Below are 26560 nucleotides of genomic sequence, written 5' to 3'. Positions count from 1 at the left end.
GTCTGGGTTTGTCGAATCAAGTCTGGGCTGCACCGCCTGGCCTGCCTTCCACCGCCTAGTAGCCATCTAGATGGCCTACCGTTTTCAACGTTTTACCCCAAATCGCCACGGGACGACAACGCCCAGCGCCTATGCCGTTTTTTAGAACATTGTATGTATATGAAAGTTTTGAGTAATATTTGGGTGTGATATGTAGTTTTAAAAAGAGAAATAAAAACAAAAAGACATTTATTTTTTCTCCCTGCTAGGTTGTCATGAGAATATCCAAGAAAAGATGCTTATCTATCTATCTTGTATATGAGGAAAAAATACTATTAAAAAAAATTGAACAAAAAGAAAGATAGTGGGGTAATGTCAACAAAGTGGGGCCAGTTTAAATTTTAAAAGAGAAAAAAAAGCATAAAAAAAGGTTAGGAAGAAAAAACCTCCCATCTTCTCCATCTTCTTCGCTTGGCAGACCCCTGCAACTCAAAAAAAAAAAAATTTTGGATTCTTGCAACTTAAAACGGAAAAAAGGACGCCAGTGGAACATCTCAGGTGCGCCTCGACTATGTTTAGGTGAGTTTTCGCCTACTTTTGCTGGGCATAGGTGATTGCATGGTCGGCTTGCCTGCAAAGTCGCCTAGCGCGCCTCTAGATGCATTTTTTTAAAACACTGACTATTTATTTGTTAAACAACTGTCGTCCATGAGATCTGAAATTAGGAGGTGATTGACAAAACAAACTAATCATTGTGTAGCTTACTTCATTTTGGTACAGCATTTTCCATGTATATATATATATATATATATATTTAATACTGCATTTTACATTTTCTTACAATACCTTCATGCCTGGTCCTAATATATTGCAGTATATTGAAGAAACATCTTCTCCCTTTGAAAACGAAAGTTGCTCATTATTAGTAAAAAATATTCAGAGTCCTGCTTTCCATTTCTCCAAAATGTATAGCTTTGGCTTTGTAGAACTCTTTTTTCTCAGAAAACTCCCTTCTCATACGAGTTTCTTGATTCTGTATTGTATTAAATTGGTTCATCTTGAATGGGGAGGCGATGCTGGATCTATCCAAATCGACGGCACATATTACTTCCCCCCCCCCCCCCCCCCCAAAAAACCATTAATCACATAAGTGTGGAACAAAAAATAATCAAGAAAAAAAATATGAAAGCAACACGTGGACTTTTGGGTAAAAAAGATAAAATTACCCTTGAGGCATGGGACTCCCACGCGCATGCAACGGATAATAACAGCTCAATCAAGGTCAAATATGATCAAAATGGTATTCTTTTAAACCCTCTCATCACTCCTCATCAAATCTTCACCCACAAGGTAACTCCCAATTATTCTTTTCAAATTGAGATTAATTGCCAAAATTAATTGATTAATTACCTAATTGATTGCAATATATTATGTAGCATAATATCTTGCAATTAGAGCCAAATTACCACCATAAGTGGCCGGTCCCTATTTCCCCAAATAGGGAAATATGGACCAGCCACTCCTTTATATAGCCCCTCATTTCTCAAAAAACCTAAGTTCAATTCTCTTCTAAATTTCTCTAAATTTCTCTAAATTTCTGTAAACACTTTTCCCTCAAATTCTAACTTTGGCCTTGGAGATTCTTTGGCCAAAGTCCCCCCCCCCCCCCACCCAAAAAAAAATTCATTGTGGGCGCTTGAGGCTCTTGGCCTTCGATCTTAGGTGTTAATTGTTTTGCAGGTACATTTTCGTCCAAGAAGAAGGAAATTTGCATCCACAAATTGGTGCTTTCATTGAGAGTCTTGATTCACACACTCGAAGAAGCCTCTCGCATTTCAAAGTTTCTCATTTCTTGTTCATTTGTAGATTTTTCGTACATTCTTATTAAAAATTCTTTGATAAAACGTAAAAGAAAAGTACAATGACTAGAAATTCAGAAACCATAACAAATGGAACTTCCTACATTTAAGGATTTGGACCACGGCAATCCATGAGGCTCAATGCAGCAATGAGTGGAGCGGCACCATCCCCACGAAGCACCACCGTGGTAGCCACTGCCCACGGTTTGGCTACCTCGTTGTAGCAGGCCAAAGCCTATGCCATAAGGCTGCCATGATAGGAGCATATTTATGCGACTTAGTTAGCTTGTTTTCTTGCATTTAGTGAGTTAGTTTCTGTTTATTATAGTGTTTTAAGTTATTTTCGTGTGTTTTCAGGTTCAAATAATAAAGTTGGCAAGAAAGTGTAATTTGGAGCAGTTTTGGGCCAAGAATGGATAGCACATGCATGGAGCAAGGTGGATGGACGTTTTTTAAGTTCAAGAGGCTAGGAATATGCTGATGAGATAAAGAAAATAAAGTCAAGACAAAGAAGATAAGGAATCAGCTAAAAGGAAGGAACATTGTCCAAAACCTTATCTTATCCAACAGTATCCAAACTAACCTTATCTTATCTTATCCTATCCTAATCTTATCCTACCTAATTCCAGCTATAAGGGGGACTCCTTATCACATTAGAATACCTAATATCTGATTCTAGAAGCCCTGAAACAATGCAAATAACCTGATCCCTTTTCCCCTAGGAATCTGATGAATTTAACCCCTTTCTAGAAGCTTTGTGCCGAATTCCCTAGTCCTATTCCCTTAGGATTATGTAATCCTTCTCCTCCACAACCTTTGTGCTGAAACCCTAGCCTATAAATACATATCTCTGACCCTATTTTCGCACCTCATACACAAGAGCCTAAAATCAGAAAAATACACAATTGCGCCGTAGGTTTGCAAGGAAGGAAGGAGAGCTTGGAGCCGTGACCTGCCATCCAAGGCCATTGGAGTGCTGGAGGTTTTCTAGGTGCATTCTATCCTTAGTTTTAGTTCAATGTTTAAATTAGATTGTTTTTATTTAATTGCAACCATGTGGAACTAAATTCGTTTTGGTTAGAGGTGAATTCAAAGCCATGAACATATATGTGATATGAATTGATTACATCCAGTTATGATTTCATGAATCGTGAATGCAATTTACTTATCTGTTTGATTGATAACTTGTTCTCGTGTGTTGATTAAGGAGGCCTACTTAGTTTGCATGCATTAATTTGATGCTAAGATATAAGGGAGTTTCACTTAATAGTTATGAACTTATATTTATAAGTAGTGGAGGTCACTAGTCATGATCGTGTTAAGTGAATTCTTGGCAGGAGTATCATGTAGTTCATAGTTATGAATGCCTTGTCAATGCTTATGGTTTTCATAGAACTTAATGATCTTTGATATGTATCCCTATTATGCTGTTCATGTAGGGAACTTGATAAGAATAATTTGATTGCATCGCTGAGTCCAATTCAATGAATTTAGGAAAATCTGAAAGTTCATTTGTGCTTCTCACGATTAATTTGGGGCATTGTCATTCATAGTTTATAAGAAGAATAACTGGAGATTGATTTGTATGCATATGTGTCATGTGTGGAGAATGACCCTCTAGCTAGCCATTCACCCATTAAATCACCAATTTCGTCCAAAGTTATTTAGAGTCTTAAATCTGTTTAGTTTGAGTCTTAAATTCGTCAAAAACCAATTCCCCTTTATATTTCATGTCTTTAGGTTATAATATGTCCAAACTAGGTTCTTTTTAGTGTTTTGAGTCTTTCTAGTTCAATTTTCGTCCAAATCACCCCTTAGTTCTTGTTTTGAGTCAATTTAACTTAGTTTGTGTGTTTTGAGTCAGTTTAGGCTATTTTGAGTAGTTTACGTTTAGTTTTATGTTTTAGAGTGTAGTTTTCAGTTTTTAAGTTTCATTTGTGTTGATTAGCATCTCTAACTAATCCCCAACCTAGAACGATCTCTACTTACGCATACTACAACTATCTTAATAGGGCTTAATTTGTGTGCTAGTTTATATCACATCAAGCCAGCCCAGATTCAACAAGCCTAAGCAGCTGCGGCAATTGGAGCAACCCAGACCTCGCAGGCCCAAGCCAGCGCGAGCCTATTGTGCTCCAAGGCCAAGCCGAGTCACTCCAGCCCACACTGGCCTAAGCCCAAGGCGAGCTGGCCTAAGCTGTGACCCAGCGCGCTCCCGAGCCGACCCGAGGCTCAGCGCCCATGCGCACCTTACACGGGGCAGCCCACGCCAACGATCCAACCCTCTTCGGTGATCCGACCCGTTCCAGCAGCCTGATCCAAGATCCAGCCCACGCCCGAGGCTTTCTAAGTATCCAAATCGGTCCAAGACTGGTTCAACCGTCCTGACTTTAGATTTCTGGACCGACGATTGAATCGGGGGCATTTTCACCCAATTTCTTCACAGATTTGACATTTCCCAACTCAAATCTCGCACCCAGAGTTTATTACACTTCCGCTACTCAAGGAGATTCATATCGTCCATGCTCTTCCAACCCAAATGGCGAACAACACTTGTCTCGACAAATAATAAAGTTGACAAGCGCCCTTGCACATCATACGACCTTGATGAATTAGCTCTTGCAGCACACCGAGATGCAATGTGCTCCAGACGAGGTGTCCCGAAGTAGGACAAGGGGATATGATAAACCTCTCTAGCAGCGTCCGGGCAAGCAGCCACTCGACCAATCACGAACCAAGCGTTCTGGCCATGTGCACTCCTGACTAGGCCACCAAGATAGCGTATACTCTTGTCTTAGTGCGGATGAGCGTACACCATCGGTTAAGCTCACGGACGAACATACATTCACGGTTGGGGTCACATTCCGATAATCAACATGAGCAACCTTCTAGGCGAAGTGCTCATTTGCGGCTAGGTCCGCAATGAGTATTATCCACCTCACATAGGAGTAGGCATCATGACGGACTGAGAGAACAATCACTTAATCCTACTCAAGTTCAACCGGCAGCCTGCGAAGAACTCACTTGCCTTCTGGGAACATACCACATGCACCACAATCAAAGCATAGATAAGTTGAACACATGGAAGAGTAACCTAGACAGCAGGTCATAACGAAGGGTAGCCGAGAGCTCTGCTACCCTAACAAAGGCAAATTCAGGAAGAAGTATAGAGGCTATTGACCGAGCGATTGCGTGATTTCCAATGCAACAAGGTCACTGACGAGGAACTACGACGGGACATGACCAACATAAATAGGTCACCCTTCATGGATGAGATTGAGCAAGCAGAGTTTCCACGCAAGTTCAACATGCCACATTTCACATCCTTTAAAAGAGATGGAGACCTGGAGAGACACCTAAAACATTACCAAAGCGCAATGATCCTCTATAACAACGACAATCTCATGCAAGATATTCGCCACCACTCTACAAGGCGAGGCGCAACATTGGTTCTACACCTTGCTGCCACGATCTATCCAGAATTTGAACGAACTTTCTTTAGTTTTCACCAAAGAATATTCATCTTATCGCTCGATCAAGAAAAAGTTCAACCGCTTGTTCAACGTCAAGAAAAACCTAAAGGAGTTGTTTCGCAACTATGTTAAAAGGTTCAAAATAGAGAAGGCAAAGTTAGTCGAATGTAACGACTCAATAGCTAAAGCAGCATTCCAAAAAGGACTTCTAATAGACTATCCACTGTTCAGAAAATTGATCATGAAAGAAGATTTAACTTTGGTAGACTCTTTTGCTATGGCAGAGAAGCATGCACTTTGGGATGAGGTTCGTCGATGCACATTCAAGGACTTAAAGAAGTATCCGACATCAACTCTCTACTATCCAAATTGGAAGCAATGGAGGACTTATATTTACATGCTTGATGGTATCTGAAGTAACAATAAGCTTTACCCTCATACGAGAAGAGCTAGGGGCCCGACTACCTATATTCCACAGTTCAAAAGCTTTTCTCAATGCAGAAACCAGCTACCAAAAATTCAAAAGCTAACTTTGGCAACAGTTGTTGCAACTCGGAAGCTCAATTTATACCTTCAGATGCAAGCATTCATCCTTATGACGAACTATTCTGCTCAATCTAGACCCGTGACAATAAAGGTGCATACATTAACGGATGTAAAGTTTTCTAACGAATGCAATAACTTAGCCCAAAAGGTACACCAAGGGCAGAAAAACACTAGAATGACACATTCGAAAGTAAGTTTTCTCCTCGTTGCCCCAAAAGATTCTACATAGGAGCAACACGTATCGGCAGTTGAGCACCACCTCCTGCTGCGTGTCACACAGCCCCAGCCGACCCTTACTCTATAATTCAACTCTAGAGTGGCCCACTACCGACAGTTGAGCATTTCTTGATGCGTGTAACATGGCCCCAGCCCTACAGCTCTTTACCACACATTCACGCCTAGCCTAAGCAACACAACAAAGCGACCCAACAATGCCTCGGAGGCAACCAAGCACGCCTTAGCCATGCTTGCTTCACCTGATGGAGACTTTTGGCATTTAAACGTTGACGGTGCATCCAACTACAAGGGCTCAGAAGCAGGCATGGTCCTTGTCACCCAGACGGTTCGATGCTCGAGCAAGCAATAATTATACGCTTCAAAGCATCCAACAATGAAGTAGATTAGAAGCCCTACTGGCATGCCTCCAAATGGCAAAAGACTTGGCGGTGAAAAAGCTTGTAATTCATTTTGATTCCCAACTAATCACTAACCAGACTATTGGGGAGTATATGGCAAAACATTTGAAGATGGCGCAGTACTTAGGGAAGGTACGAAAGCAACTTGAGGCGTTTCAAACTTACACCCTCACTCAAGTTTTGCTGCCAGACAATGCCCGCGCGAACGCGCTAGCCGGCCTAGGCTCTGCCCTCTACCACCAACTTAAACGCTCTATTCCGGTAGAGTATCTAGACAAGCTAAGCATAGAGGCGAAGCCAGCAACCGAGGTTTCACAGTTTAGTACAACTCCAAACTGGCAAGATTTCATTATAGACTACCTAGTTAATGGCACACTCCCCATGGAAAGATTGGAGTCTAGAAAGCTCCAAACAAAGGCAACACGCTGCTACATATGGAATGGCATTCTCGTTCGAAGATCCTACACTAGACCACATCTCTGCTACCTAGCGCTTCCCTACGACCTAAAGGTTCTAAGCTCAATCCATCAAAGCATTTGTGGAAATTACTTTGTCGGCCGATCCTTAGCATAAAAGGCTCTTAACGTAGGTTACTATTAGCCTATTATGCATTAAGACGCTAAGGAGTTAATACAAAAGCGCGACAACTGCCAATGTTATAAGCCCGTTCCAGCACTGCTTGCCATCGAACTACACTTGCAGACGAGTCCTTGGCCGTTCATGCAGTGGGCAATCGACTTGGTACGGCTAATGCCTCCTGCTACTGGGGGCAGAGTATGATGATCGTGGAAACTGACTATTTCACCGAGTAGGTGGAAGCAGAGCCCATGACAACCATAACTTAGACGGACATAGAACACTTGATATGGAGGAACATCATTTTCTGATTTTCCATCGTAACAGACAATGGCCCTCAATTGGTAGGCAAAGATTTGGCGAAGTTCTTCCAGAAATATGGCATCAAGCAGCACATGTCCACGTTGAGGTATCCCCAAGGCAATGGGCAAGCTGAAGCATCCAGCAAAACAATTCTCAACTGCTTTAAGAAATCCTTCTTCGACAAGAAGGAAAAATGGCCAGATGAACTTCTTGGATGTTTATGGCGTATCGCACAACCAAGCGATGAGCAACTGGTGAGATTCCTTTCACCTTGGGATTTGGTTCAGAAATAATCATTCATCCTAATGTCATCATGCCAAGTATCATCATTTTACTACCAACCATCAAGCAAAACAAAAAGGAGATGGCCACAAACTTAGATTTGGCAGAGGATAAATTCGAGAAGGTCATCACCGCATCGCAGCCTACCAGCAGTAACTCTTGTCCAACTACAACAAAAGGGCTAAGATCCGGCAGTTCCAGTCTGGAGATTTAGTCCTAAGAAAAGTCTAGAGATTCAGTCTAGAGATCTAGTCCCAAAAAGATGGAACACCTACAATTTGAGGAAGTACCATGCGTGACCTCCCATTACATTAGAGCCCGAAGACTCAAGCAGCTCGATGGGCACCACCTCGCAAGCCGAGGATAATCCAATTGTTATGCGGTCTCTACTTTACAGCTAAGGTTTTGTTCATTTCACTCGTTTTTCAATGAAGAATTCAAAAGCAATTTATAGCTTGGCTCGACTGCATGCTTACAACAACTTATCACTCCTGTATTTCAAAAGAAGACCGCATCATTCTTAGGGACTTATCGTAGGAATTGCGCCCCCCAGGGACCAATCATGCTCTCCAGTGCGAGAGGGTAAACCAATCCTTCGACACCCATCTGGGTCTGCTCTCTAGTGCGAAAGGATAAACTAATTGCTTTCTAGTGTGAGAGGGTAAACCAATTTCCCGACACCCACATTTGCTCTCAAAAGCAAGAGGATAAACTTTACACTTTGAATATCCAGACGTGGATGAGTTGGGCTGCCTTGGTATAACTACGTGCATGATGGCTTGCGCTGAGATTCTTAAAAGTAACCACAATGGTCTTTTTTAAGGCTTAGCTAACTGAAAGATTTTGGGTCTTTTGGCCTAATCCGTAGAGAACTGGGTCTTAGAGATGAAGGAGGCACATTACGCAGTATGCTCTATGGACGACTGCCCTGGAACCCTAAAGCTGCTACCAAGTGCACTAAGGTAGCCTACGGTTTCCAGAAGACTGCCTATGGCTTGCCTTTTGAGCAGTAAGCTGTGCTAAACTTATACAAACGACACATTTTTGTGAAAGGTTAAACAAGTTAGCGTGCACATACGAAGCTTTATCCACTACTGACATACTACGCAGTCGATAAGTTTCATTTAGATCTACACTAATTCCTGAAGTGTTGTGATATTTGCTACGCAACCAACGAAATTGGTTACATAAAAAGCAAGGAGTTCTCTCGGACCTTTGCTTAAAAAATTCAATACAACCACGTACTTTTGATACAAACAGTTAGCGAATTTTACATCTCAAAAATCTTTAGTATGTAGTGATGTAGGCCATATAGCTCAAAAGATTGAAGAAAGCCAAGGGTTAGCAACTAAGTGGGCATGTAAACTTGTCTGCTTCTGTAAGTAAGGTGTCCGGCTGCTGATCCTATGGCTAATAACTTTGCAAAAGTTCTACTCCAACACCTACGGTTGCATAGGCTATGTGGGCTTGTCTGCTTTTAGAAAAGCAGCATATCTGCCGCTAGCCTAAAAGTCAAAGGTTTGGCATAAACGAAAGAGTGAAGATGAAGAAAAACGAAGGAAGCAAGTTTATTAAATTTTCCAACAAAATTGATAAACAAATAGAAAAGGATGAAGGAGTTCAAGCAAAGCAAAAAGCAACAAGGAAAACAAAGAAAATCCTAAAAGCTACCTAGAAGACTACTCTACAGCAGCTTGGACATCCCACGACTACTCGGTCGCCACACCTCCAGCCGCCACGACACTCTCAGTTGCGACATTATCCAATGCTTCACCCCTGGCTGCCCTAGCTTGGGCACCAACTTCTTCGACTACTTCACTAATGAAAGCCTCAAAAGTAAAGGCAAGCAAGTTTTCCGGAGAAATAGATAAGGTCTCGAAGTCTTTCCCAGCAAACTCAAAGTCAGACGGCCTACCAAAGAGATAATCGATATAACAAAGTTTGTAGAAATTGGCCTGACTCTAAACAAGCGAAGCCTTTCCCAGCAAACTCGAAGTCTTTCTCGTGCTTCAGCTGCTCGATCTCCTTGAGCAGACCAACACGAATGCACTACAGCTCATCCACTTCCTTTTTCAGACTTTCTTTGATCTTCAGTCACCTTGGAGTTCCAACACTTGAGGTTCAAGCCTATCGACAATCTTCTTGAAATGGATCACTTGATTATAAGCAGCAATAGACTCTTCATCATTCGTGTAAGCAGCGGAACGAAGCTTAGAAACGGCACACTCAAGATTTGGAATATGAGGTATGTAACAGCCAATCTTCTCCTCTGCATTTTCATATTTAACTTGGATCGCGTCAAGCCTAGTCTTCAAGTCAACGATCTCTTGGCAAATGGTCTCAAGCTGCATAGAAGTGAGGGTAGAGATATTGGACCCTTTCAAAGCGACGTGCTAAAACTCCAACTTTCTAATATTCTCGGTAGAAGAATAAGCTTCAACTGCCATAGTTTTTGCCATCTCCTTAGCAGCCTTGGTATCCTTATGGTCAATGAGCATAGACTCGGCTACTAGAATCGCCTTTTTTTTTTTTTGTATCATTGCAAACAGAGCAGTCCTCCTATATTCCATCGTATGCTTCACAAAGGAACTTAGGCAGACAACCCATTTAACGCCATCAATAAGCTTGGTACACGCGTCCATGTATTCAAGCAGATATGGTTTCAAGAGTGCATAAATCTCAGCAGCCTCCCCAGAAACAAGCATGGTGGATTTCTCATAACTGCCCATGTGAGCAGTCTCCTCTTTCTCAGTAGGCGAATCAATCTCAGTAGCGATGGGAGTGGGTTTTGGCGCCACTCTAGCAGCAGAGTCTACCTTATCGCTCTTCATATTAGCATGTTTCTCCAAGGGTGAACTAGACTTAGCCCCGACAAACGTTTTGGCATAAATTTCGACATTTGGGGCATGATGGAACTTCTACATTAAGCAATCCTCTCAGCAATCATACTAGCCACCTTTGGCACAACAGGTGTCACTGGCTCAGATCTAGCAACCTCATATTTCTTCCCCTTGGAAGAAGTCAAGTCAATCACAAACTTATTAGTAACAAGCAAACCCTCACGAGCAGCAGAGGAAGTCTTTGGCTTTTTCTCAACCGACATCTCTTGAGTAGGTGGGGAAGATTTGTTTTTTCCACCTTCATTCGCAGCAGGCTCCACGACAGTGATCGGACGAGCCAATGTATCTACCTTGATCATCTTCATCTCTTCTCTCGGAAGTAGCCTGCCTTTCTCCTGGCAAAGAGGACTAAGCGGCCAACACCATGCACGGTACTTGGCAGGGGAGCTCAATCCATGATGGCTTTTCCCTCATTTTTTCTCTCTGACTAGCAGGCAGGAGGCCTACATGCCCATCATTCTAGCAGCTCATAAGGCCCGCAACCTCTTCATTTCTCTCAATCATCAGCTTGACCCCCATCAGGTCTAAACACCCAAAGGACATGAGCCATGCGGTTCGTCTAGCGCCTCAATTCGCAGCCTGAGCCGCACAGCTACCTTTGGCTCTAGCTAAGCCGAGCAGCCCAAGTAGTGGTCCTTACCACAACACCTCCTCGGCCCATACTGAGTCGACTCCTAGCCCTTGCCAACCGACATGCCGCACCACCCTGACGGCTGCCTCGCGACAGAACTATCCAAGAAGAAGACAAGGAAAATTAATTTTTCTTAATTCGGTGTGGCGATGAGAAGACAAAGAAAGCAACGAAGGACGATCCTTTGCACATGCAAGTGTAGAAGATTGCTAAGGGAGAGGGAACAAATATCCTTTAGCTTTCTCTCTTTTGTAGGGTAGAATACATTGCTCTCTAAAGTTGATTAAAGTTGATTCAATCATCTACTTACGATAGAATTAAATAGACTTTAGAAGCAATTTATTTCCCTTTCGTAGAATGATCTAATTTCCAAATTAAGGAGGAAATCTACATCAAAATAAGAAACAATATTATGTTTCCTAAAGCAAGGGAAGATCTCTACACCTGCTGCCTTTTCCTACGAGCAGCCTGACAGGTGTGAGGGCATTTGTGGAGCAAAAAATAATCAAGAAAAATATGGAGGTGACACGTAAACTTTTGAGTAAAGAAGATAAAATTACCCTTGAGGCACACCAGGACTCCCATGCGTATGCAACATACAATAACGGCTTAATCGAGGTCAAAGTTATCAAAATAGTATTCTTTTAAACCCTCTCGTCACTCCTCATCAAATCTTCACCTACAAGGTAACTCCCAATTATTCTTTTCAAATTGGGATTAATTGCCAAAATTAATAGATTAATTACCACATTAATTGATTAATTACCTAATTCATCGTGGGCATGCGAGACTCTTGACCTTGATCTTATGTGTTATTTGTTTTGCATGTGCATTTTCGTACAAGAGAAAAAAGGCGAAAATTTGCATCCACAATAAGGTCTCACTCTCTCAGCTCCTTTGTCTTAAAAGTCCAAATGTTTCATCCATGTCTAAAATTAAGAGTACTCCTCAATCCTCATTACGTATGATCTGGAACTGCACATGGTGCATCAAAGCGCCGACCAGTACAGCCTAGCTGAGGTTGGATTTCTATAACTCGTCGGCCAGCCCAATACTTTTGTTTCAAAGGTAATTAAAATCCACAAAACATATAAATAATGGATTGTGCTACACCGTTTTTTAATTTTCACATACCTTCGTTAATTTTTGTCCTTTGATATTTTTGAATTCAATGGATCCGGCGGTTGAAAATTAAAAGAGTTGTGTGAGAGGTAAAACTAGGTGTATGGATAGCACTATCCTAAATGATATGTCAATTAAATGAATTGTAAGAGATTCATGATACCAAAAACGTACTGCCCCACTTTTCAGATAAACAACGATATATCTACTATAATTAGTACAAGGGAGAAAAATTTGAGAGTGATTGATCCAGAGGAAATAAAATGGGAAAGGGATTCTCTCTGGATTCCTTTCATCAAATTCATCAAATCCACCAATCCAGGACCTTGAAATTTAATCAAATGGCTAAAACCAGGAGCTCCTTTTAAAAGTTACAATAATTTTAGCCCTTGGATCAAATTTCAAAGGTTCGGCTTGGTGGATTTGATGGAAGGGGTCCGGACCCTTTCCAATAAAATGGTCCAGGTCAAGATTTTACAGATTCTCGGGATCACTCACAACCCCTCCCTGTACTGAACGAGTTATTTGGACCGTAAATGATAAGGTACAGTCAATTCATCAATCCTAAACCGCAAATAATTTCTTCATTAGCTTGATATATAGCCAATAACTGAAAACCTTTAGCTAATCACAAAAACTACATCCCCCCAGTTAGATACTGTTTCAAGAGAACAACTGGATTTGCTTAAGCAAGCTGTTTATGATGTAAGCCTTCTTAACTTTGTTTGGTGATTCCTCTGTCTTTCTTTTGTTTTTTGCTTTTTAAATTCAACAATTTAAGTCTACTAAATCTGAAATTTTGGCAATCGTTAAATAATGAATAAAACATTACTACTTTACAGTTAGCTGCCTTCATTTTGGAACAAACTAGCAAAGGTGCCTGCGCAATGTTGCGGGCGTGAAACTGAACATGTTCAAATGCATTCTTAAGTAGTATCAATTTGAATACAATTTATCAAAGCACAGGTTGCAGCATACCTTGTAATTTGTCCAAGGTGGAATTATTTTGTGATAAGGTACTGCAAAAACAAAGTTTAAACCTGTTATAGAACAATATTTCAATCAAATGAACGAATATGGAAATGTCGAAACAAATTAGCAACATAAACCGTGCATGAACTGGTTTGTCTATGTTCATTTTTTTATATAATTGTTTTGTGTTTTTATATAAGTTCAGATTTTTTTGCTAAACACGGATTACATAATGTTTGTTAAGATTATCTAGATCATAGATAAGCAGATCATGAGGAGTGGCAGCGTACCTTGTAATTTTTGCAAGGTGGAGATGTATAATATCATAGTGATGTAAAACTATTGTAACACATTTGAAAAACTACAGCAAAAGGTGTAATTGTACGATATCCTTATCAAATGACACAAATCCATAGTGTAGAGAATGAAAAAAGGAAGTTGCTAGAAAAATTTATTGGCCAAGAATGGAAAATAAAAAATAATATAAATATTGTAATAACGATAACAGAGAATGTTGAGAGATGGATCAGACATGCCTTAATATTTTTTATCTTTGTGGTAGACAAAGGTATGATTTGGCGAGTTGTTTGAACTTTGATTTATTTTTTTGGCATTATCATCATGTCCATCTTTCCTCTTCAGAGGAACTGACTGTTACCAATACATAAACTAGAGTTTCTTCTTTTCACGTGCGGTAAACACACGACAAATTGTTTGGCTATTCATTGATGGATTCAAGATGGACATCATATAGTATGAATCTAGATGTTTTAACCATAGGTATATTTTATGGATATCCTTTGATGGAACAAAACAACACAATATGAAATGGAAAATTGTTAGAGAAATGTATTTTGTATGAGAAATAAAGCAGATGATGAATCGCGTAACTGGGCGAGTGATGAAATGGGCGGTACCGCCCAAGCTTGAATTTTCATGCCCTGAAAATTTAGAAAAGAAGGTGTTTCAATCCACACATGGACGCATTCAATAAGAAAAATACACGGAAATATAATGAGGTTCAGAAGCCCAACCATTTTGGTAAAATCCTCAGGCCAGGTTGCTCAAGGATGACCTCCTAGCCCTTGGAGCAGTCTGGGGACTCGGCTTACTGCTTCCAAGTTTAAAAGGAAGTAAAAGGTTCAGAGAATAAGTAAAACATAACTTGCATTTGTGTAACACTAAAATTATGTACACTTTTTAGTGAGAGTTGACTTGGTTTCACAATTCCAGACTCTCAAGTATTTTGGCACAACATTTTGTAAGGGACAAGTGACCATTTCACACAGAAAATTAAAATAGTAAGTATGCGTTTGATTGGAGCAAGATTGTAAATTTGTAAACCCTAATTTTTGTATTAATTATTGCAGAAGAAGGTGAGCCTGTGTGCAATTTGTTAATTTGTTCACCTTGACTGGGGTCTTCCATCTTCTTGCTCCTGTACATCTGATGATGAAAAGCAAAGCCAGAAAATGTAGAACAATATTAATCAGATATATACCTTAATTCATATTTAATCATAGTATCGAATCTTGTATATAATTACTTGAAGATGGCTCTGAATCATTAATTCACAATTATTAATCCTCCATTAATTCAGAATCAACATTCAAATCAAATTGCTTACAACCCTAAATACCAAATTCTTCAAGCTGCCTAATCAAAATCTAAGATTATCACTATAATCAACACAGAAACACCGGTGTACCTTTTGGTTTCGAGGATCCCATGATGGTTGTATTAATAAGTCGAAGGTCTTGGTCTTGGAAACAATTCCTTTAAGTAGTGCCTCACTTCATTCAGACCTGCATTGAGTCTAAACTTGTAGGACAACTCAATCACAGCTACAAATATTAACCACTGTACATATAAATTACAAAGAAAATTCATGTACTGTATAAGAACAAACCTCGCAACTTTTCGAAATTATGTGTTGCATACCATTAACCAATCCCCATGTTAGAAACTTCTATGACTGAAATGCGTAGTTACCACTAAATATGTCACGTTAAGCAGAACAGATGAATCATATAATCAATATACATAAAATCACCCAAGAAAAAGTAAAATTATAGTTAAAATTAAGTGAAAAGGAATGCAAGGAATAAAAAAAAGATGGAGTTACTCTGAGCTCCGAGTCTGTGCATTTCTTTTCCAACCCGAAAACTGCATATAAGTCACTGCTTTTCTCTTCCCCATTAGCCATATCTTCCTCTTCCAACTCCTTCAAATCCAACCAAATCCAAAAACGTTAACCCAATAAACTAATGTTCAGCCTTGCAAAAAACAGTATGCTGATTGCAAATTCCCATACTATTAAAAATGATCAATAATTCCATCATTATCATTGTTACAAATCAAATAATATCACCCGGTTTATGCTATAATACATGACCGAATAAGATGACTGTACGAACGCATCTTTGTTTTTTCCCTTTCAACATGTTTGAACTTGACTCCTCTCACTGAAGAGATCAAACTTTTATAGACATAAATTGCATCACAAAGCACCACTTTAATTTTGCTTTCTTCATAAATATAGTTCACACCAATATTCATAATTATACTAAGTCATCACCAATTAATCATTTAAAGCATGAATATCCCATGTGAATCCAAATTAAAAAAACAGTTCACAAAATTCAGTGCCTACAACATTTGTTAAGTCCCCAACATTCTCAAATACATGTATTTTCCAACACATCAAGGCAAACCAAAAATTCGAAACTAAATTTGTACTGAAAAACATTCAAAAGTAAGGTCATATTGACAATGTCAACCCAAATCACTAAAGAAGAACAATATTAGCAAATATGAAGCACTACCTCAGACGGAATCCCATTTTCAATAGCCTTCTGCTTGTTTGTAAACCCTTTGATGCCTACACAGATGTCACCGACAGTCTCCAAAGTGACTGGAACACCACTGTTTCTGTTTCTGGGTCTCAAACGGTCACACCTTTTTTTCTAGGTGATTCACACACCTTACTTTCTTCTCCTTGCACCTCAAAGGTAATTGCCTATTAGTTAAATGCTGCAAAACCAAAAAATTAAAAAGCCACAGTTTGTCACCCCATCATATAACAGCCACAAAAACAACATAAGAATTTCCTAGCCAGACAAAAAGAAATTGACAAAATTTAACCAAATGTAATTTCAGTAGAGCAAAAAAAGCCTAAAAACAACAAAAACAAAACCTGAAAATCTAACTAAAATCAAGAACAGAGATTACAAATCAGACAACCAAAATTAATAAAAAGAAAAAAACCAACATGCATCAAACACAAAAATAATCTGTAAAAGTGAGGAAATCCATTTGCAAATAAGCTTTTTTGTTCCGAACCTGGACAGTTTGATCTTCTGAGCAGCAAACCGAGGAGCAAAACAAGCTTCAGAAAATTGACTTCAGGTGTTTTCTATGGTTTGACGAGTGCAGACACAGCTGGAATTAGTGAGCCGGCGTAAACTGAGACAGACAAAAACTGAGAGGATGCAATCGAAATACAGGCCTGATGAATGATCATTTCTATGGTTTAACTGCTGCGGAGCTAGCCGGAATCCGTGAGGCACCAAAAACTGGGAGCGTTTCCGGCTCCAAAAACTGGGAGCGAGAAATGGTGAGTTCGAGAACAATAGAAGAGAGATCTGTGAGACAACAGCAGAAACGAAGAGAAAAATTGAGAACATAGCCGAAACAGAGACTGGCTAGATGATTGACATGTGGACGGAAGGGGCAAAATAGGCACTCGACTGCACAAAGGAGGAAAGAGCAGAGAAACGGAGGAAAACGAAGGGGCAAATCGTCCGCCGCATGGTCATCCACAATACCCACCCCAACCGAGTTTTAGTATGTAAGACTGGCAAGTGTACTCACGCGTTGCTGCGGGTTTCAAACATTGTTAAAGATGTAGAAAATCTCAAAAAATATGTGTCAAAGAATAGTGTTTATAAACAAAAATTTCAGCCATGCGTTAGATGCTAACAAAACTGGGAATGTACTCTTTGGGGAATGTTTTTAAAAATCTATGGCTATATCCCAAAGAGTTATATTTACAATTGTACAAAGCTAAAAAAAAAGGAAGTTTGGTTCCATCAAAGATATCCAAGTTCATAACTGTGTTAATGGCGCCTCCTTTATTTTGTATGTCACCGCTGATATGAAAATTCAAATAAAAAGAATATTAAAAACATAATTTGATTACTTTGGAATTAAATCACCCTAAATTGCATATGAATTACCATAGCTTCAGGTGCTTGCATCATTAGTATTTGTATTCCACCCGTCTAAATGCAATTGCATATTCTTTCCCATAACTCATAGAAATAAAACAGATCTCTCAAATTGATTGAGGAACAGTACCAAAATCCAACAGAGGGAAGATTTGTAATACAATGTACATAGAGAATTATAAACCGGATCTTAAAACCCTAATCAAAGGCATTTTCGCAAGAAAATTCCAGGTAATTGAACATATACAATATCAGCCATGAACTGGAACCAAATTGGAAGTTAAGATTCCAATCACATCTGAACTAAGTTGTTCAATGTGAATTTTATTCAAGCTCATAAACCCAAAAAACCAATTCTCAATTGATCAATAATATCGACAATATATCCAACATTTCAAAAGGGTCATTACTAAACATCTACTAATCTGTAGTTACCTGTAGTTTGATAACTGGAAGCCTGAGGCTTTAACGAATTTGTAGATGTTTAGTAATGACCCTCCTAAAGCTCTTTTTTATCAACATCTATGCATGTGAAGTTAAGAAATGCATGAACTGGAGTGAAGACAATTTATTTTAATTTAAGAATTAGAACAATAAACCTTGAATTAGTATGCATGGTGATATGGATTCCATGTTCCATCAAGACCACTATGAACAAATGTGAGATTTTGGCATGGATTCCATGTTCGTACCCATTCTTGCTTTTGGCTTTGCATCTATTGCTCTGTTTTACATATAACATTAAATCAATTAATATAACATGTATATAAACAGATGGGTAAATATCATTATGTAGTTCATTTTCCAGAGACCTATCATATTGCTTTGTGTGTATATAGTGTAATCTTTTTCTCATACCAAAAATAAGTTGGCAAATGGCACATTCAACCTGCGGATATAAGTTCTATTCCAGTTTATACCAAATTCATATAACATCATTTCCAAGTTAATTCATACATAATTAATTTAAAAATAAACAAAAAAAATTAGCAAATTAGGCTAAAACACTGCAATTGCTCAAAGTCGAAAAAGTGGGGAAAAAAAAGTAGTCAGCTCATGCATAACATACAAATTTTCGAGCTTTGAATTGCCTTGTTCAAAAATCAGTATTCTGTTCTGCAAACAACTATTGAACTTATTAATTGAATCCAAAGTGGAAAAGTTAGGAAGCCATTCACAAAACCAAATCAAACACACCAAATATGACATCAAAGAATAAATTATATAAATTGACAGATTGAAAGAAACTCAATAGAGATTAGAAAGAGAAAGAGAGTACTGGAGAAAGTGGGAAAGCGAAGAGAGACGCAGTTGTAGAGGTTAACGAAGGAAGCCACTGCCAAGAAAATCCAAGCTTGAATAATTAACATTTATTGTTACAGATGATTAACTCTAAGGTTTCTCAATATCTGTGATAAAATACATGTAAATGGTTAAATATGTAATATAGCTCGTTGATTTTACCTCAGCCACCAAAGCAAATTTCATATGAATTCTCTCATATGCTTTGTAAATCTACCAAGATTGGTTAATAACATGGTACTTGGCAGAACATTCATTATTCACCCATTATTATTTAGAATTCTCATAACCCTGAGCAAAACGAAAAGTTTACCGCAAGCTTGGAGCTAATCGGGTCACATACTCCTTGCTCTGCTGTCACACAAAACAAAATTCGAAGTCAAGACTTTTAGATGGTTGTGGTATCTCACATCACAAACATGACATATAATGTAAACTAATGATTCTGATTCTCCCTGGAGGGGTATGTGTATCTCTTAGAACATCTATAGGTGACAAAATAGGAAGGTACAAAGCCATTAAACAATTGTCTAAAAATAAGCTAACTTATAAAGATGTTATAGTTTGAATTCAGTCAGTATACATCATTTTCAACACGAAATAATAATATTTCTCCAGTCGTGGCTGCTTCAATTATTTTGGCAACCACAGCTTCAACCTAAGAAGTGATGAGAGCAGGATTCAATCGGTGATTTTCAACCCTTCTTCCCTGAGCATCAATACTTCAAAAAGAATGCATTATAAAACTAAAATTATAACTCAGACTCTTCATACCTGGTCTTTGCTCACTACAATCTCTATTCTAATCTTATAGACGAAGTTGCCTTCACAAAATGCAGAGCCTAACAAAGTAATAAAAAAAGGAAGAAATTATGAAATGATAATATAAGAAAAGAGTAGGATGATAAATAAATAACAGTAGATATAATAGGTAGGCAGCGTTTCAAAACATCTAGAGATTTAATTTAAATGAAGAGGAAATATCCATGCCAAAGTAAGAACATACCGCCCTGTCCTCTCTGTTGAACCACCTTGTGCACCAAAGCCTCAAACATCAGATATAATAGCGCTACGAATTCCAATTTTCAGCAAAGCCTTCGGTACATTTCAGTATAAATGAGGAGAAATGGTTGTTACGTCATAAAAATTAAAAGACGAAACCAAAGAAAACCCACATACTTAAAATTAAAATCACAACGGATTCAGCTTGGATTTTTCCAAGAATTCCCAAATCAAATGACAAAAAATTAATCGCAGCAAATAGAGGGCAAAATTTGCCAAACACAACCGATCCAGCATTCATGCAAAGAAATATCGATCACGAATTGAAAAAACAGGTGAGAGAAAGAGAGAGAGAGACGAACCTTCTTACGGAGACTAGGAGTTCGCGGTTTGTGAGTGAGAGAGCTTGAGAAATCTGTTCTGGAAGCTGTTATTATTCCACATCGGCTACACAATAATAAATTGTGTAGTGGTACTTAAATGCAAGCGTCTCTCATCTATTGGACTAGGGTTAGGCTTTTTCCTTGACTTGAGTAACTAACATTGGTATCAGAGCCTACATTCCTGATGGTATGGGACTTGGCGAGCGGTGCTGCCTTGGGAGTTGATGTGAGAAATTACTTGACACACAAATTAAACCCTCTTTTTGACAATTGTAGTATAGATGTAAGTAGGGTATCGTTCTAGGCCGGGGATTAGGAGGGATTGCTAATCTATTCTAAATTAATTTAAAAATATTAAACAAGACTCAAAGACACAAAATTAGGCTAAAAACTCTAATAACTCGAAACACACTTAAAATGACTCAAAATAATGAAAACAATTAAATTAAACACTAGGAACTGAAATGGACGGAAATTAAATTAAAAGACTAACAATAAAGAAAACTAACTAAATAATATAATTTAATAATGGATGGGTGTTTGGTTTTGATGAAAAGTAAATTAAACTTAATTAAATTACAGAATTGACAAAAACATGAAATTAAGGTGAAAGGATAGGTGACGGACTAGCTAGAGGGTTCTTCTCCACACATGACACATATGCAACCTAAATTGATTTTCAGTTGTTCTTTCAATAAATTGTAAATCTCAACGCCCCAAATTAACCGTGAATTGCACTAATTAACCCTCAGTTTTTCCACAAGTTATTGGGTTGGATGATTGCATACGACAACCCAAAACATTCCCTACAAGTTCCCTACATGAATTGCATAATAGAGATACAAGCAAGAATCATTAAGTTCTATGAAAAACATAAGCATTGACGAGGCACTCGTTACTATGATTTGCATGAAACTTATGCCAAGAATTCACTTAACACGATTGTGGATAACAACCTTCACTACTTGTGAATATAAGTTCATAACGATTAGGTGAAATTCACTTATATTCTAGCATCAAATTCATGCATGTAAATTAAGCGTGCACTCTCAACCAACATACACAAATCAGTTTTTATACGAACGGATAAGTAAATTGAATTCACAACTTATGAAATCACAACTGAAGGTAATCAATTCATATTACAAATATATTCATGGCTTTAAATTAACCTCTAGCCAAAATAAATTTATTTACACATTATTAAAACATAAATAAAATATAAGTTGGAAGGATTTAACCGAAAGAGATAAGTGCTTGCTGTGTTCCCTCTGTCCAGATTGCTTCTGTCCTCCTCACTCTGCCGCAAAGCAGCTTTCTCTCGGTTTCCTCCCCGCAAGATTCTTTTATTTTCTGCCCGTGCTGCACATGCAGCTATTCCTTCTCTCCTAGCTTCCTCAGCTGCAAAGGCAGCCTTGATGCTTTCCTTTTGTCTCTTGCTGCGCAAACAGCGTTTTTTTCTCTCCTTCCTGCGTCTCTGCGAGCTGCCCAAAGGGCAGCCCCTCTCTTTTTTTCCGCTTTCTGCACGCCCCCGACTTGCTCCCCCCTGGATTCTCACCCTGTCAGTCCTCTTTCACGCTGCTCAAAGGCAGCTTTCCCTCTTACTGACACGCTACCAAAGGCAGCTCTCTGCCTTCCACCAATTCCCCCCCGTTATTTCTGTCTCACCGTCTATCTGCTGCCAAAGGCAGCTTATTTCGTTTCCCCCACTTCTCTCCTCTGACCTCGCTGCCAAAGGGCAGCGATCTCCCCCCTCCAAGCAGCTTTGCTGCTTCTCTTTATTCCCTACGCTTCCACGCAAAACTCACTTACCATGCTGCACTTGCAGCTTATATTATTATTTTTCTTTCTTCCACTATCACCACGCTGCAAAGCAGCCTTCCACCTTTGTATGTGCTCTCCTTTCCGCCCCATCAGCTTATTCTTTTTGTTTTCTATTTGCTTCACCAACCACACTGCCAAAATTTGTAATACAATTCCTCCAGAGACCAAAATTACCAAGGCAGCAAGTTTTCCAGTGTGCAAGCAAGCACTAACCTGAAATCATGTGGTGCTTAAAATAAATATATGGAAAGCATAACTCAGCAAATTGACAATAGCAAATAAAAGAAAGCAGTCATGAAAATAACGTAAATAGATCTTATTTGTGCTATTTTTGTTTTCTTTACATAACAGATCTTATAAACACAAAAATAACGTAAATAGCTCAAAAATATAAGGAACTAACTAAGAAAAGACGAGTGAATTTGAAGTAAAAATATATATAAATATGATCCGATCAAATACCCCCATACTTATCTTTTGCTAGTCCTCGAGCAAAACAAAGAAAACATGAAAAAGTACTAACATGAAAAACATTAGTTTCCCCCTATGCGACCCTCATAGAATTTCATTTAAGAAAACAAATCATCAAGAACCATAGCTAGCATCAAGGAACTAATCCAAGTTCATCTTCCTCATTCAAATATTAGCAGTAATCTTTAAATCATCCTTGAAGTGTAGTGTGTGAGATAGCCATGCTAATGCAATTTCAAGTTTTTATTTTTAAAATCATCATATGCAAACTAGCGACCTTCTCACGGGATATGCACTCAATCACACATGTGTTTAGTTTTAATGTGTTTCGCTCAAAGAATCAAATGTGAAATTTCTACCATAAGCTTGCATAAAGATCACTTCTCCACAGTCATAATTGCAAAACTTAAATCAAGAGGACTTTTATTGGATGTAATGAGGCTTAGGGATAGGGTTATTAAAATGAAAGAATAGGAAAACACAAGTTCCAAGCTACATTGCAAGCAATTCTTTTGTCTAGATTTATAAGAACTCAAGCTCTCCAACGATTCTTTTGAAACCTCCAATCACACCCTTAAACTGAAACTTTAAAAACATTTTTTTTTTTTCTTTTCTTCGTATACAATCTTTCTTTTTCTTTTTCTTTTCTCTTTTTTTTTTTTTTTTTTTTTAATACAAACATGAAATACCCCCACACTTATTCTTTTGCCCAACACCCTCAAAGTACTTCACAAACATTTCTCATAAGACAATCTCACATTGCTCACTAGCTTGCTTGGAAAGGGTAAGGAAAAATGTTTCAGGTATAAGGGTAGACATATCTGGTGATAAGAAATAAAAAGGCTCAACATACACGGCTCAAATTGGCAATCTAATGATATCATTTTTTTCTTTGGGATACATGGTTATTTGGGCCATGGTGGTAAACCTAATGCCTCTATCATTTCCAAGTTCATGCAATAAATGACAAACATTTCGAAAGATCGTTACGCAAGTTCTAGAGATGTATTTCACATAAGTTCATCACATATGAAAGAATAGGAGTGTATGAAAAATGCACACACTTTCAATAGGCTCAAAAACTCACATAGGATATATATGGTCACTAAATTCACATATGAAGCTTTAATTCATACTTTAGTTTCACATCAACAAGGCTATGTGCATTTGGTTTTTCAAAGATGATCAAACATGTACAAAACTAACAAGAGAATTAGGAATTTCACAAAACACATGTTAACTAAGTTCTTGATAATCATGATTCAAATTTGATCTAATTATATCATTGGGTCGGGAAACTAACAAAAATCTAATTCAAAACAATAAGGGAAACAAGACAATATTTTTGGATTTTTTTAAATTTTCCGATTTTTAAATTTTTTTTTTTTTTTTAAATATTTTTTTTTTTTATGAAAACAAAAAGCAACAACATGGAAACAAATGAAACTCGTTCGTAGTTGAAGGTACAAAAAATTTCAATTTTCAATTTGGTCATTTTTTATACTCTTTACCCCCAAACTTAAACTGGACATTGTCCCCAATGTCAGAAAACACTATAATGCAAATAAAAATAAAATAAATAATAAGAAACAAAATAAAACAAGTGGACTGAAAACTTCCCTAATTTGCAGTAAAATCAAGCGATGACCCCCAAGCTAAAATTCTGCAATCAACTTCAAGGGTGGAAATAACCAAATTTTCCTGCAAAGAAAAGAAATAATTCAGTTAAGTAACACAAGAAAATATATAAAAAAAAATTGCAAACGAAAAATTGAAAATCACGATAAAAGACAATGAATAGAACTAATAAGTGATCATTGGTCGTGCTTGTTGACTTTCCACAGCTTTCCTCTTGAACTGGGTGACACTTAGCTTTTTACTTGCAAGTGATGATTTGATGATATTGTACGGCGAAGCTTTGCTCTTTGGTTATGTTGCAGTTCCTTATTTGTTCTCCAAGCAGATGTGGCAGCTTCTCTAGTTCTTCAGCTCGGACTCCTTCCGCTGGGATGATTGTACGAGCTGCATTCTTCTCTGCTTGTTTCCTCTGCATGGCGGGCAGGCACGAGGTAGAGGTATTGGTCTGTTTCTTTCTTCAATCTTTCCAAGTGCCCACCTCTTGCTCTCTTTCTCCTTGTCCCTAGCTGAGGATGAATCAGCACGTTGTCTCCACATGCTTCGAGGTATCATCTTCACTTCCCTTATACGTGAGAGACGAAGAGGAAACATAAGATGATGAGTACTCGAGAGCAAGTGCTGGCTGGAGAAAGGACAGGGAGAAAGCATGATATGAGATACTCTTGCTTTCAACCTTCATGATATGAAGTACTTTTGCTTTGGATGGGTTGTTTGCAGGGGTATCCCAGGGGATGAAAAATACAGAGTGACTTGAGAGGGTTTGTTGGAAAGCCATTTCAGAGACGAAGAAGTGCTGAGAGGGTGTGCCTTTGCTGTGGAAGGCGAAGGTAGATACTTATGGGACTTTTCTTCACAACCGGAACTATTCCCTCACTCATTGTCGGCAGCCGGTGGATGGATGAATAGTACAAATTACGCGCTTTCTGACAAAGCTGCTCGTAATTTCCGCAAAGCAGATTCCTCATTGATATCTGGAATCGGCGCTTCGAGCTCTGAGCATCGTCGATTGTAGAGGTAGCATGTGACACGTGCGGATAAATCTGGAAAAGAAGATTTGTCCGTGGGTTGAAGCCCAGCTTTTGAGAAAGCTAGCGTGTCATTGACTGTTGAATTTCCCTCTTCGATTTCTGAATTGGTGCTTCGACAAACTGCCCGAGATTTTCGCAAAGCTGCCAGTTGCATGTGACGAGTGACGACACGTCTGGACAATTTGATCTTTTGAAATCCGGGGTTCGGCTCGTGGTTTCTGAGCAAGCCCAGCCTTTAAGAAATGCAACGCCTCTTTTGAGAAAAGAATCCGGCTTTTGAGAAAGGAGCCCCGACTCTTCGATTTGCGAGATGACGCTTCTCTGAGGAGCGCCTCTCCGATTTCTTCCTTTTTATAGAGGCGTTAATCTTGTTCCACAACACACTTATCCCTCCAGTAAACACTCCCTTCTTGCACTTGTTTAATCTTGATCAGTCCGACTCTCTTCTTTCTTCACCACCTCTGAAAAATGTCTGGCCCTTCCGATCGTCGTTTTGACTTGAACCGTGGTGAAGAGGCAGCTCCGCCTTCACCAGACAACATATGGCGCCCATCTTTCATATCCCCTACCGGTCCTCTTACCGTTGGGGATTCAGTGATGAAAAATGACATGACTGTTGCGGTGGTGGCCCGGAACCTTGTCACCCCCAGAGATAACAGACTGCTCGCTAGACGGTCTGATGAATTGGCGGTTAAGGAGTCTCTGGCTCTTAGCGTGCAGTGTGCCGGTTCCGTGTCCAACATGGCCCAACGCCTATTTGCCCGAACCCGTCATGTTGAATCGTTGGTGGCTGAAATACAGAGTCTCAAAGAGGAGATTAAAGGACTCAAGCATGAAAATAAACAATTGCACAAGCTCGCACACAGCTATGCCACCAGCATGAAGAGGAAGATTGACCAGATGCAGGACACCGATGGTCAAATTTTACTTGATCATCGGAGGTTTGTGGGTTTGTTCCAACAACATCTGCCTTCGTCTTCTGGAGCGGCACCGCGTAGTGAAGCTCCAACTGATCAACCTTTGCCGCCTCCTCCTTCTGTGGCCCCGCCGACTGCTGAAGCCCCGCCTACTACTGAAGCACCACCCGACCAATGAATACTATTAGTTTACATCATTGTAAAATATTTGTACTTTACTTTTTTTTTTTTTTTTTTTTAATGTATTTTTTTTAATTGTTTTTTTATATATATATATATATATATATTTTTTTTTTATATGTAAATTAAAGTAGAAAGACTTTGGTTAACCTTCCCCCACACTTAAACTAAATAACACAAACTCACAGAAATCAAACAAATAACACAACTAACTAAACAAAACAAAATGAAAGCATTAAAGATAAGGGTGTAAAAATGCAAATCTGATTGGGTTAGCGATTCCAAAGTCTCCCTTCGTTGAATGCTTG

General features: G+C 38.8%; 1 protein-coding gene and 2 long non-coding RNA genes across 12 annotated transcripts; 1 reads left to right on the top strand and 2 right to left on the bottom strand.

The window, feature by feature from the left end:
- Positions 1–412: 412 nt before the first annotated feature.
- On the top strand, positions 413–2986 carry LOC139195280 (uncharacterized). The gene is made up of 2 exons (XR_011580038.1): positions 413–558; positions 2196–2986. It is a non-coding gene; the product is annotated as an uncharacterized lncRNA (long non-coding RNA).
- An 8733-nt stretch (positions 2987–11719) lies between these two features.
- LOC139195281 (uncharacterized) lies at positions 11720–12159 on the bottom strand. The gene is made up of 2 exons (XR_011580039.1): positions 11951–12159; positions 11720–11863 (listed from the first exon to the last, which is right to left on the bottom strand). It is a non-coding gene; the product is annotated as an uncharacterized lncRNA (long non-coding RNA).
- A 937-nt stretch (positions 12160–13096) lies between these two features.
- On the bottom strand, positions 13097–20310 carry LOC139195279 (uncharacterized). Of its 10 annotated transcripts, XR_011580036.1 has the most exons (16): positions 20174–20310; positions 19816–19904; positions 19584–19651; positions 18972–19160; positions 18787–18843; positions 18107–18231; positions 16621–17157; positions 16104–16311; positions 15404–15502; positions 15188–15253; positions 14987–15083; positions 14688–14724; positions 14313–14389; positions 14170–14219; positions 13285–13325; positions 13097–13210 (listed from the first exon to the last, which is right to left on the bottom strand). XR_011580036.1 is itself a non-coding variant. In XM_070820517.1 (15 exons), the coding sequence occupies exons 4-8, from the start codon at positions 18993–18995 to the stop codon at positions 17093–17095; spliced, it is 225 nt and encodes a 74-aa protein (XP_070676618.1). In that variant the 5' UTR covers positions 18996–19160; positions 19584–19651; positions 19816–19904; positions 20174–20310; the 3' UTR covers positions 13944–14219; positions 14313–14389; positions 14688–14724; positions 14987–15083; positions 15188–15253; positions 15404–15502; positions 16104–16311; positions 16621–17092. The 10 variants fall into 10 exon arrangements, 7 of the variants coding, with proteins under 7 accessions (XP_070676618.1, XP_070676613.1, XP_070676615.1 ...); XM_070820517.1 differs by lacking the exons at positions 13097–13210; positions 13285–13325 and adding an exon at positions 18577–18623 and having other exon boundaries at positions 13944–14219; positions 18200–18231; XR_011580037.1 differs by lacking the exons at positions 13097–13210; positions 13285–13325 and having other exon boundaries at positions 13944–14219; positions 15188–15272.
- Between the last annotated feature and the right edge of the window lie 6250 nt (positions 20311–26560).

Source organism: Malus domestica, chromosome 04, assembly GCF_042453785.1.
Source record: "Malus domestica chromosome 04, GDT2T_hap1".
Classification (NCBI taxonomy): domain Eukaryota; kingdom Viridiplantae; phylum Streptophyta; class Magnoliopsida; order Rosales; family Rosaceae; genus Malus; species Malus domestica.
Note: the sequence above shows the minus strand (reverse complement) of the source record. Positions and strands in the feature narration are given on the sequence as shown.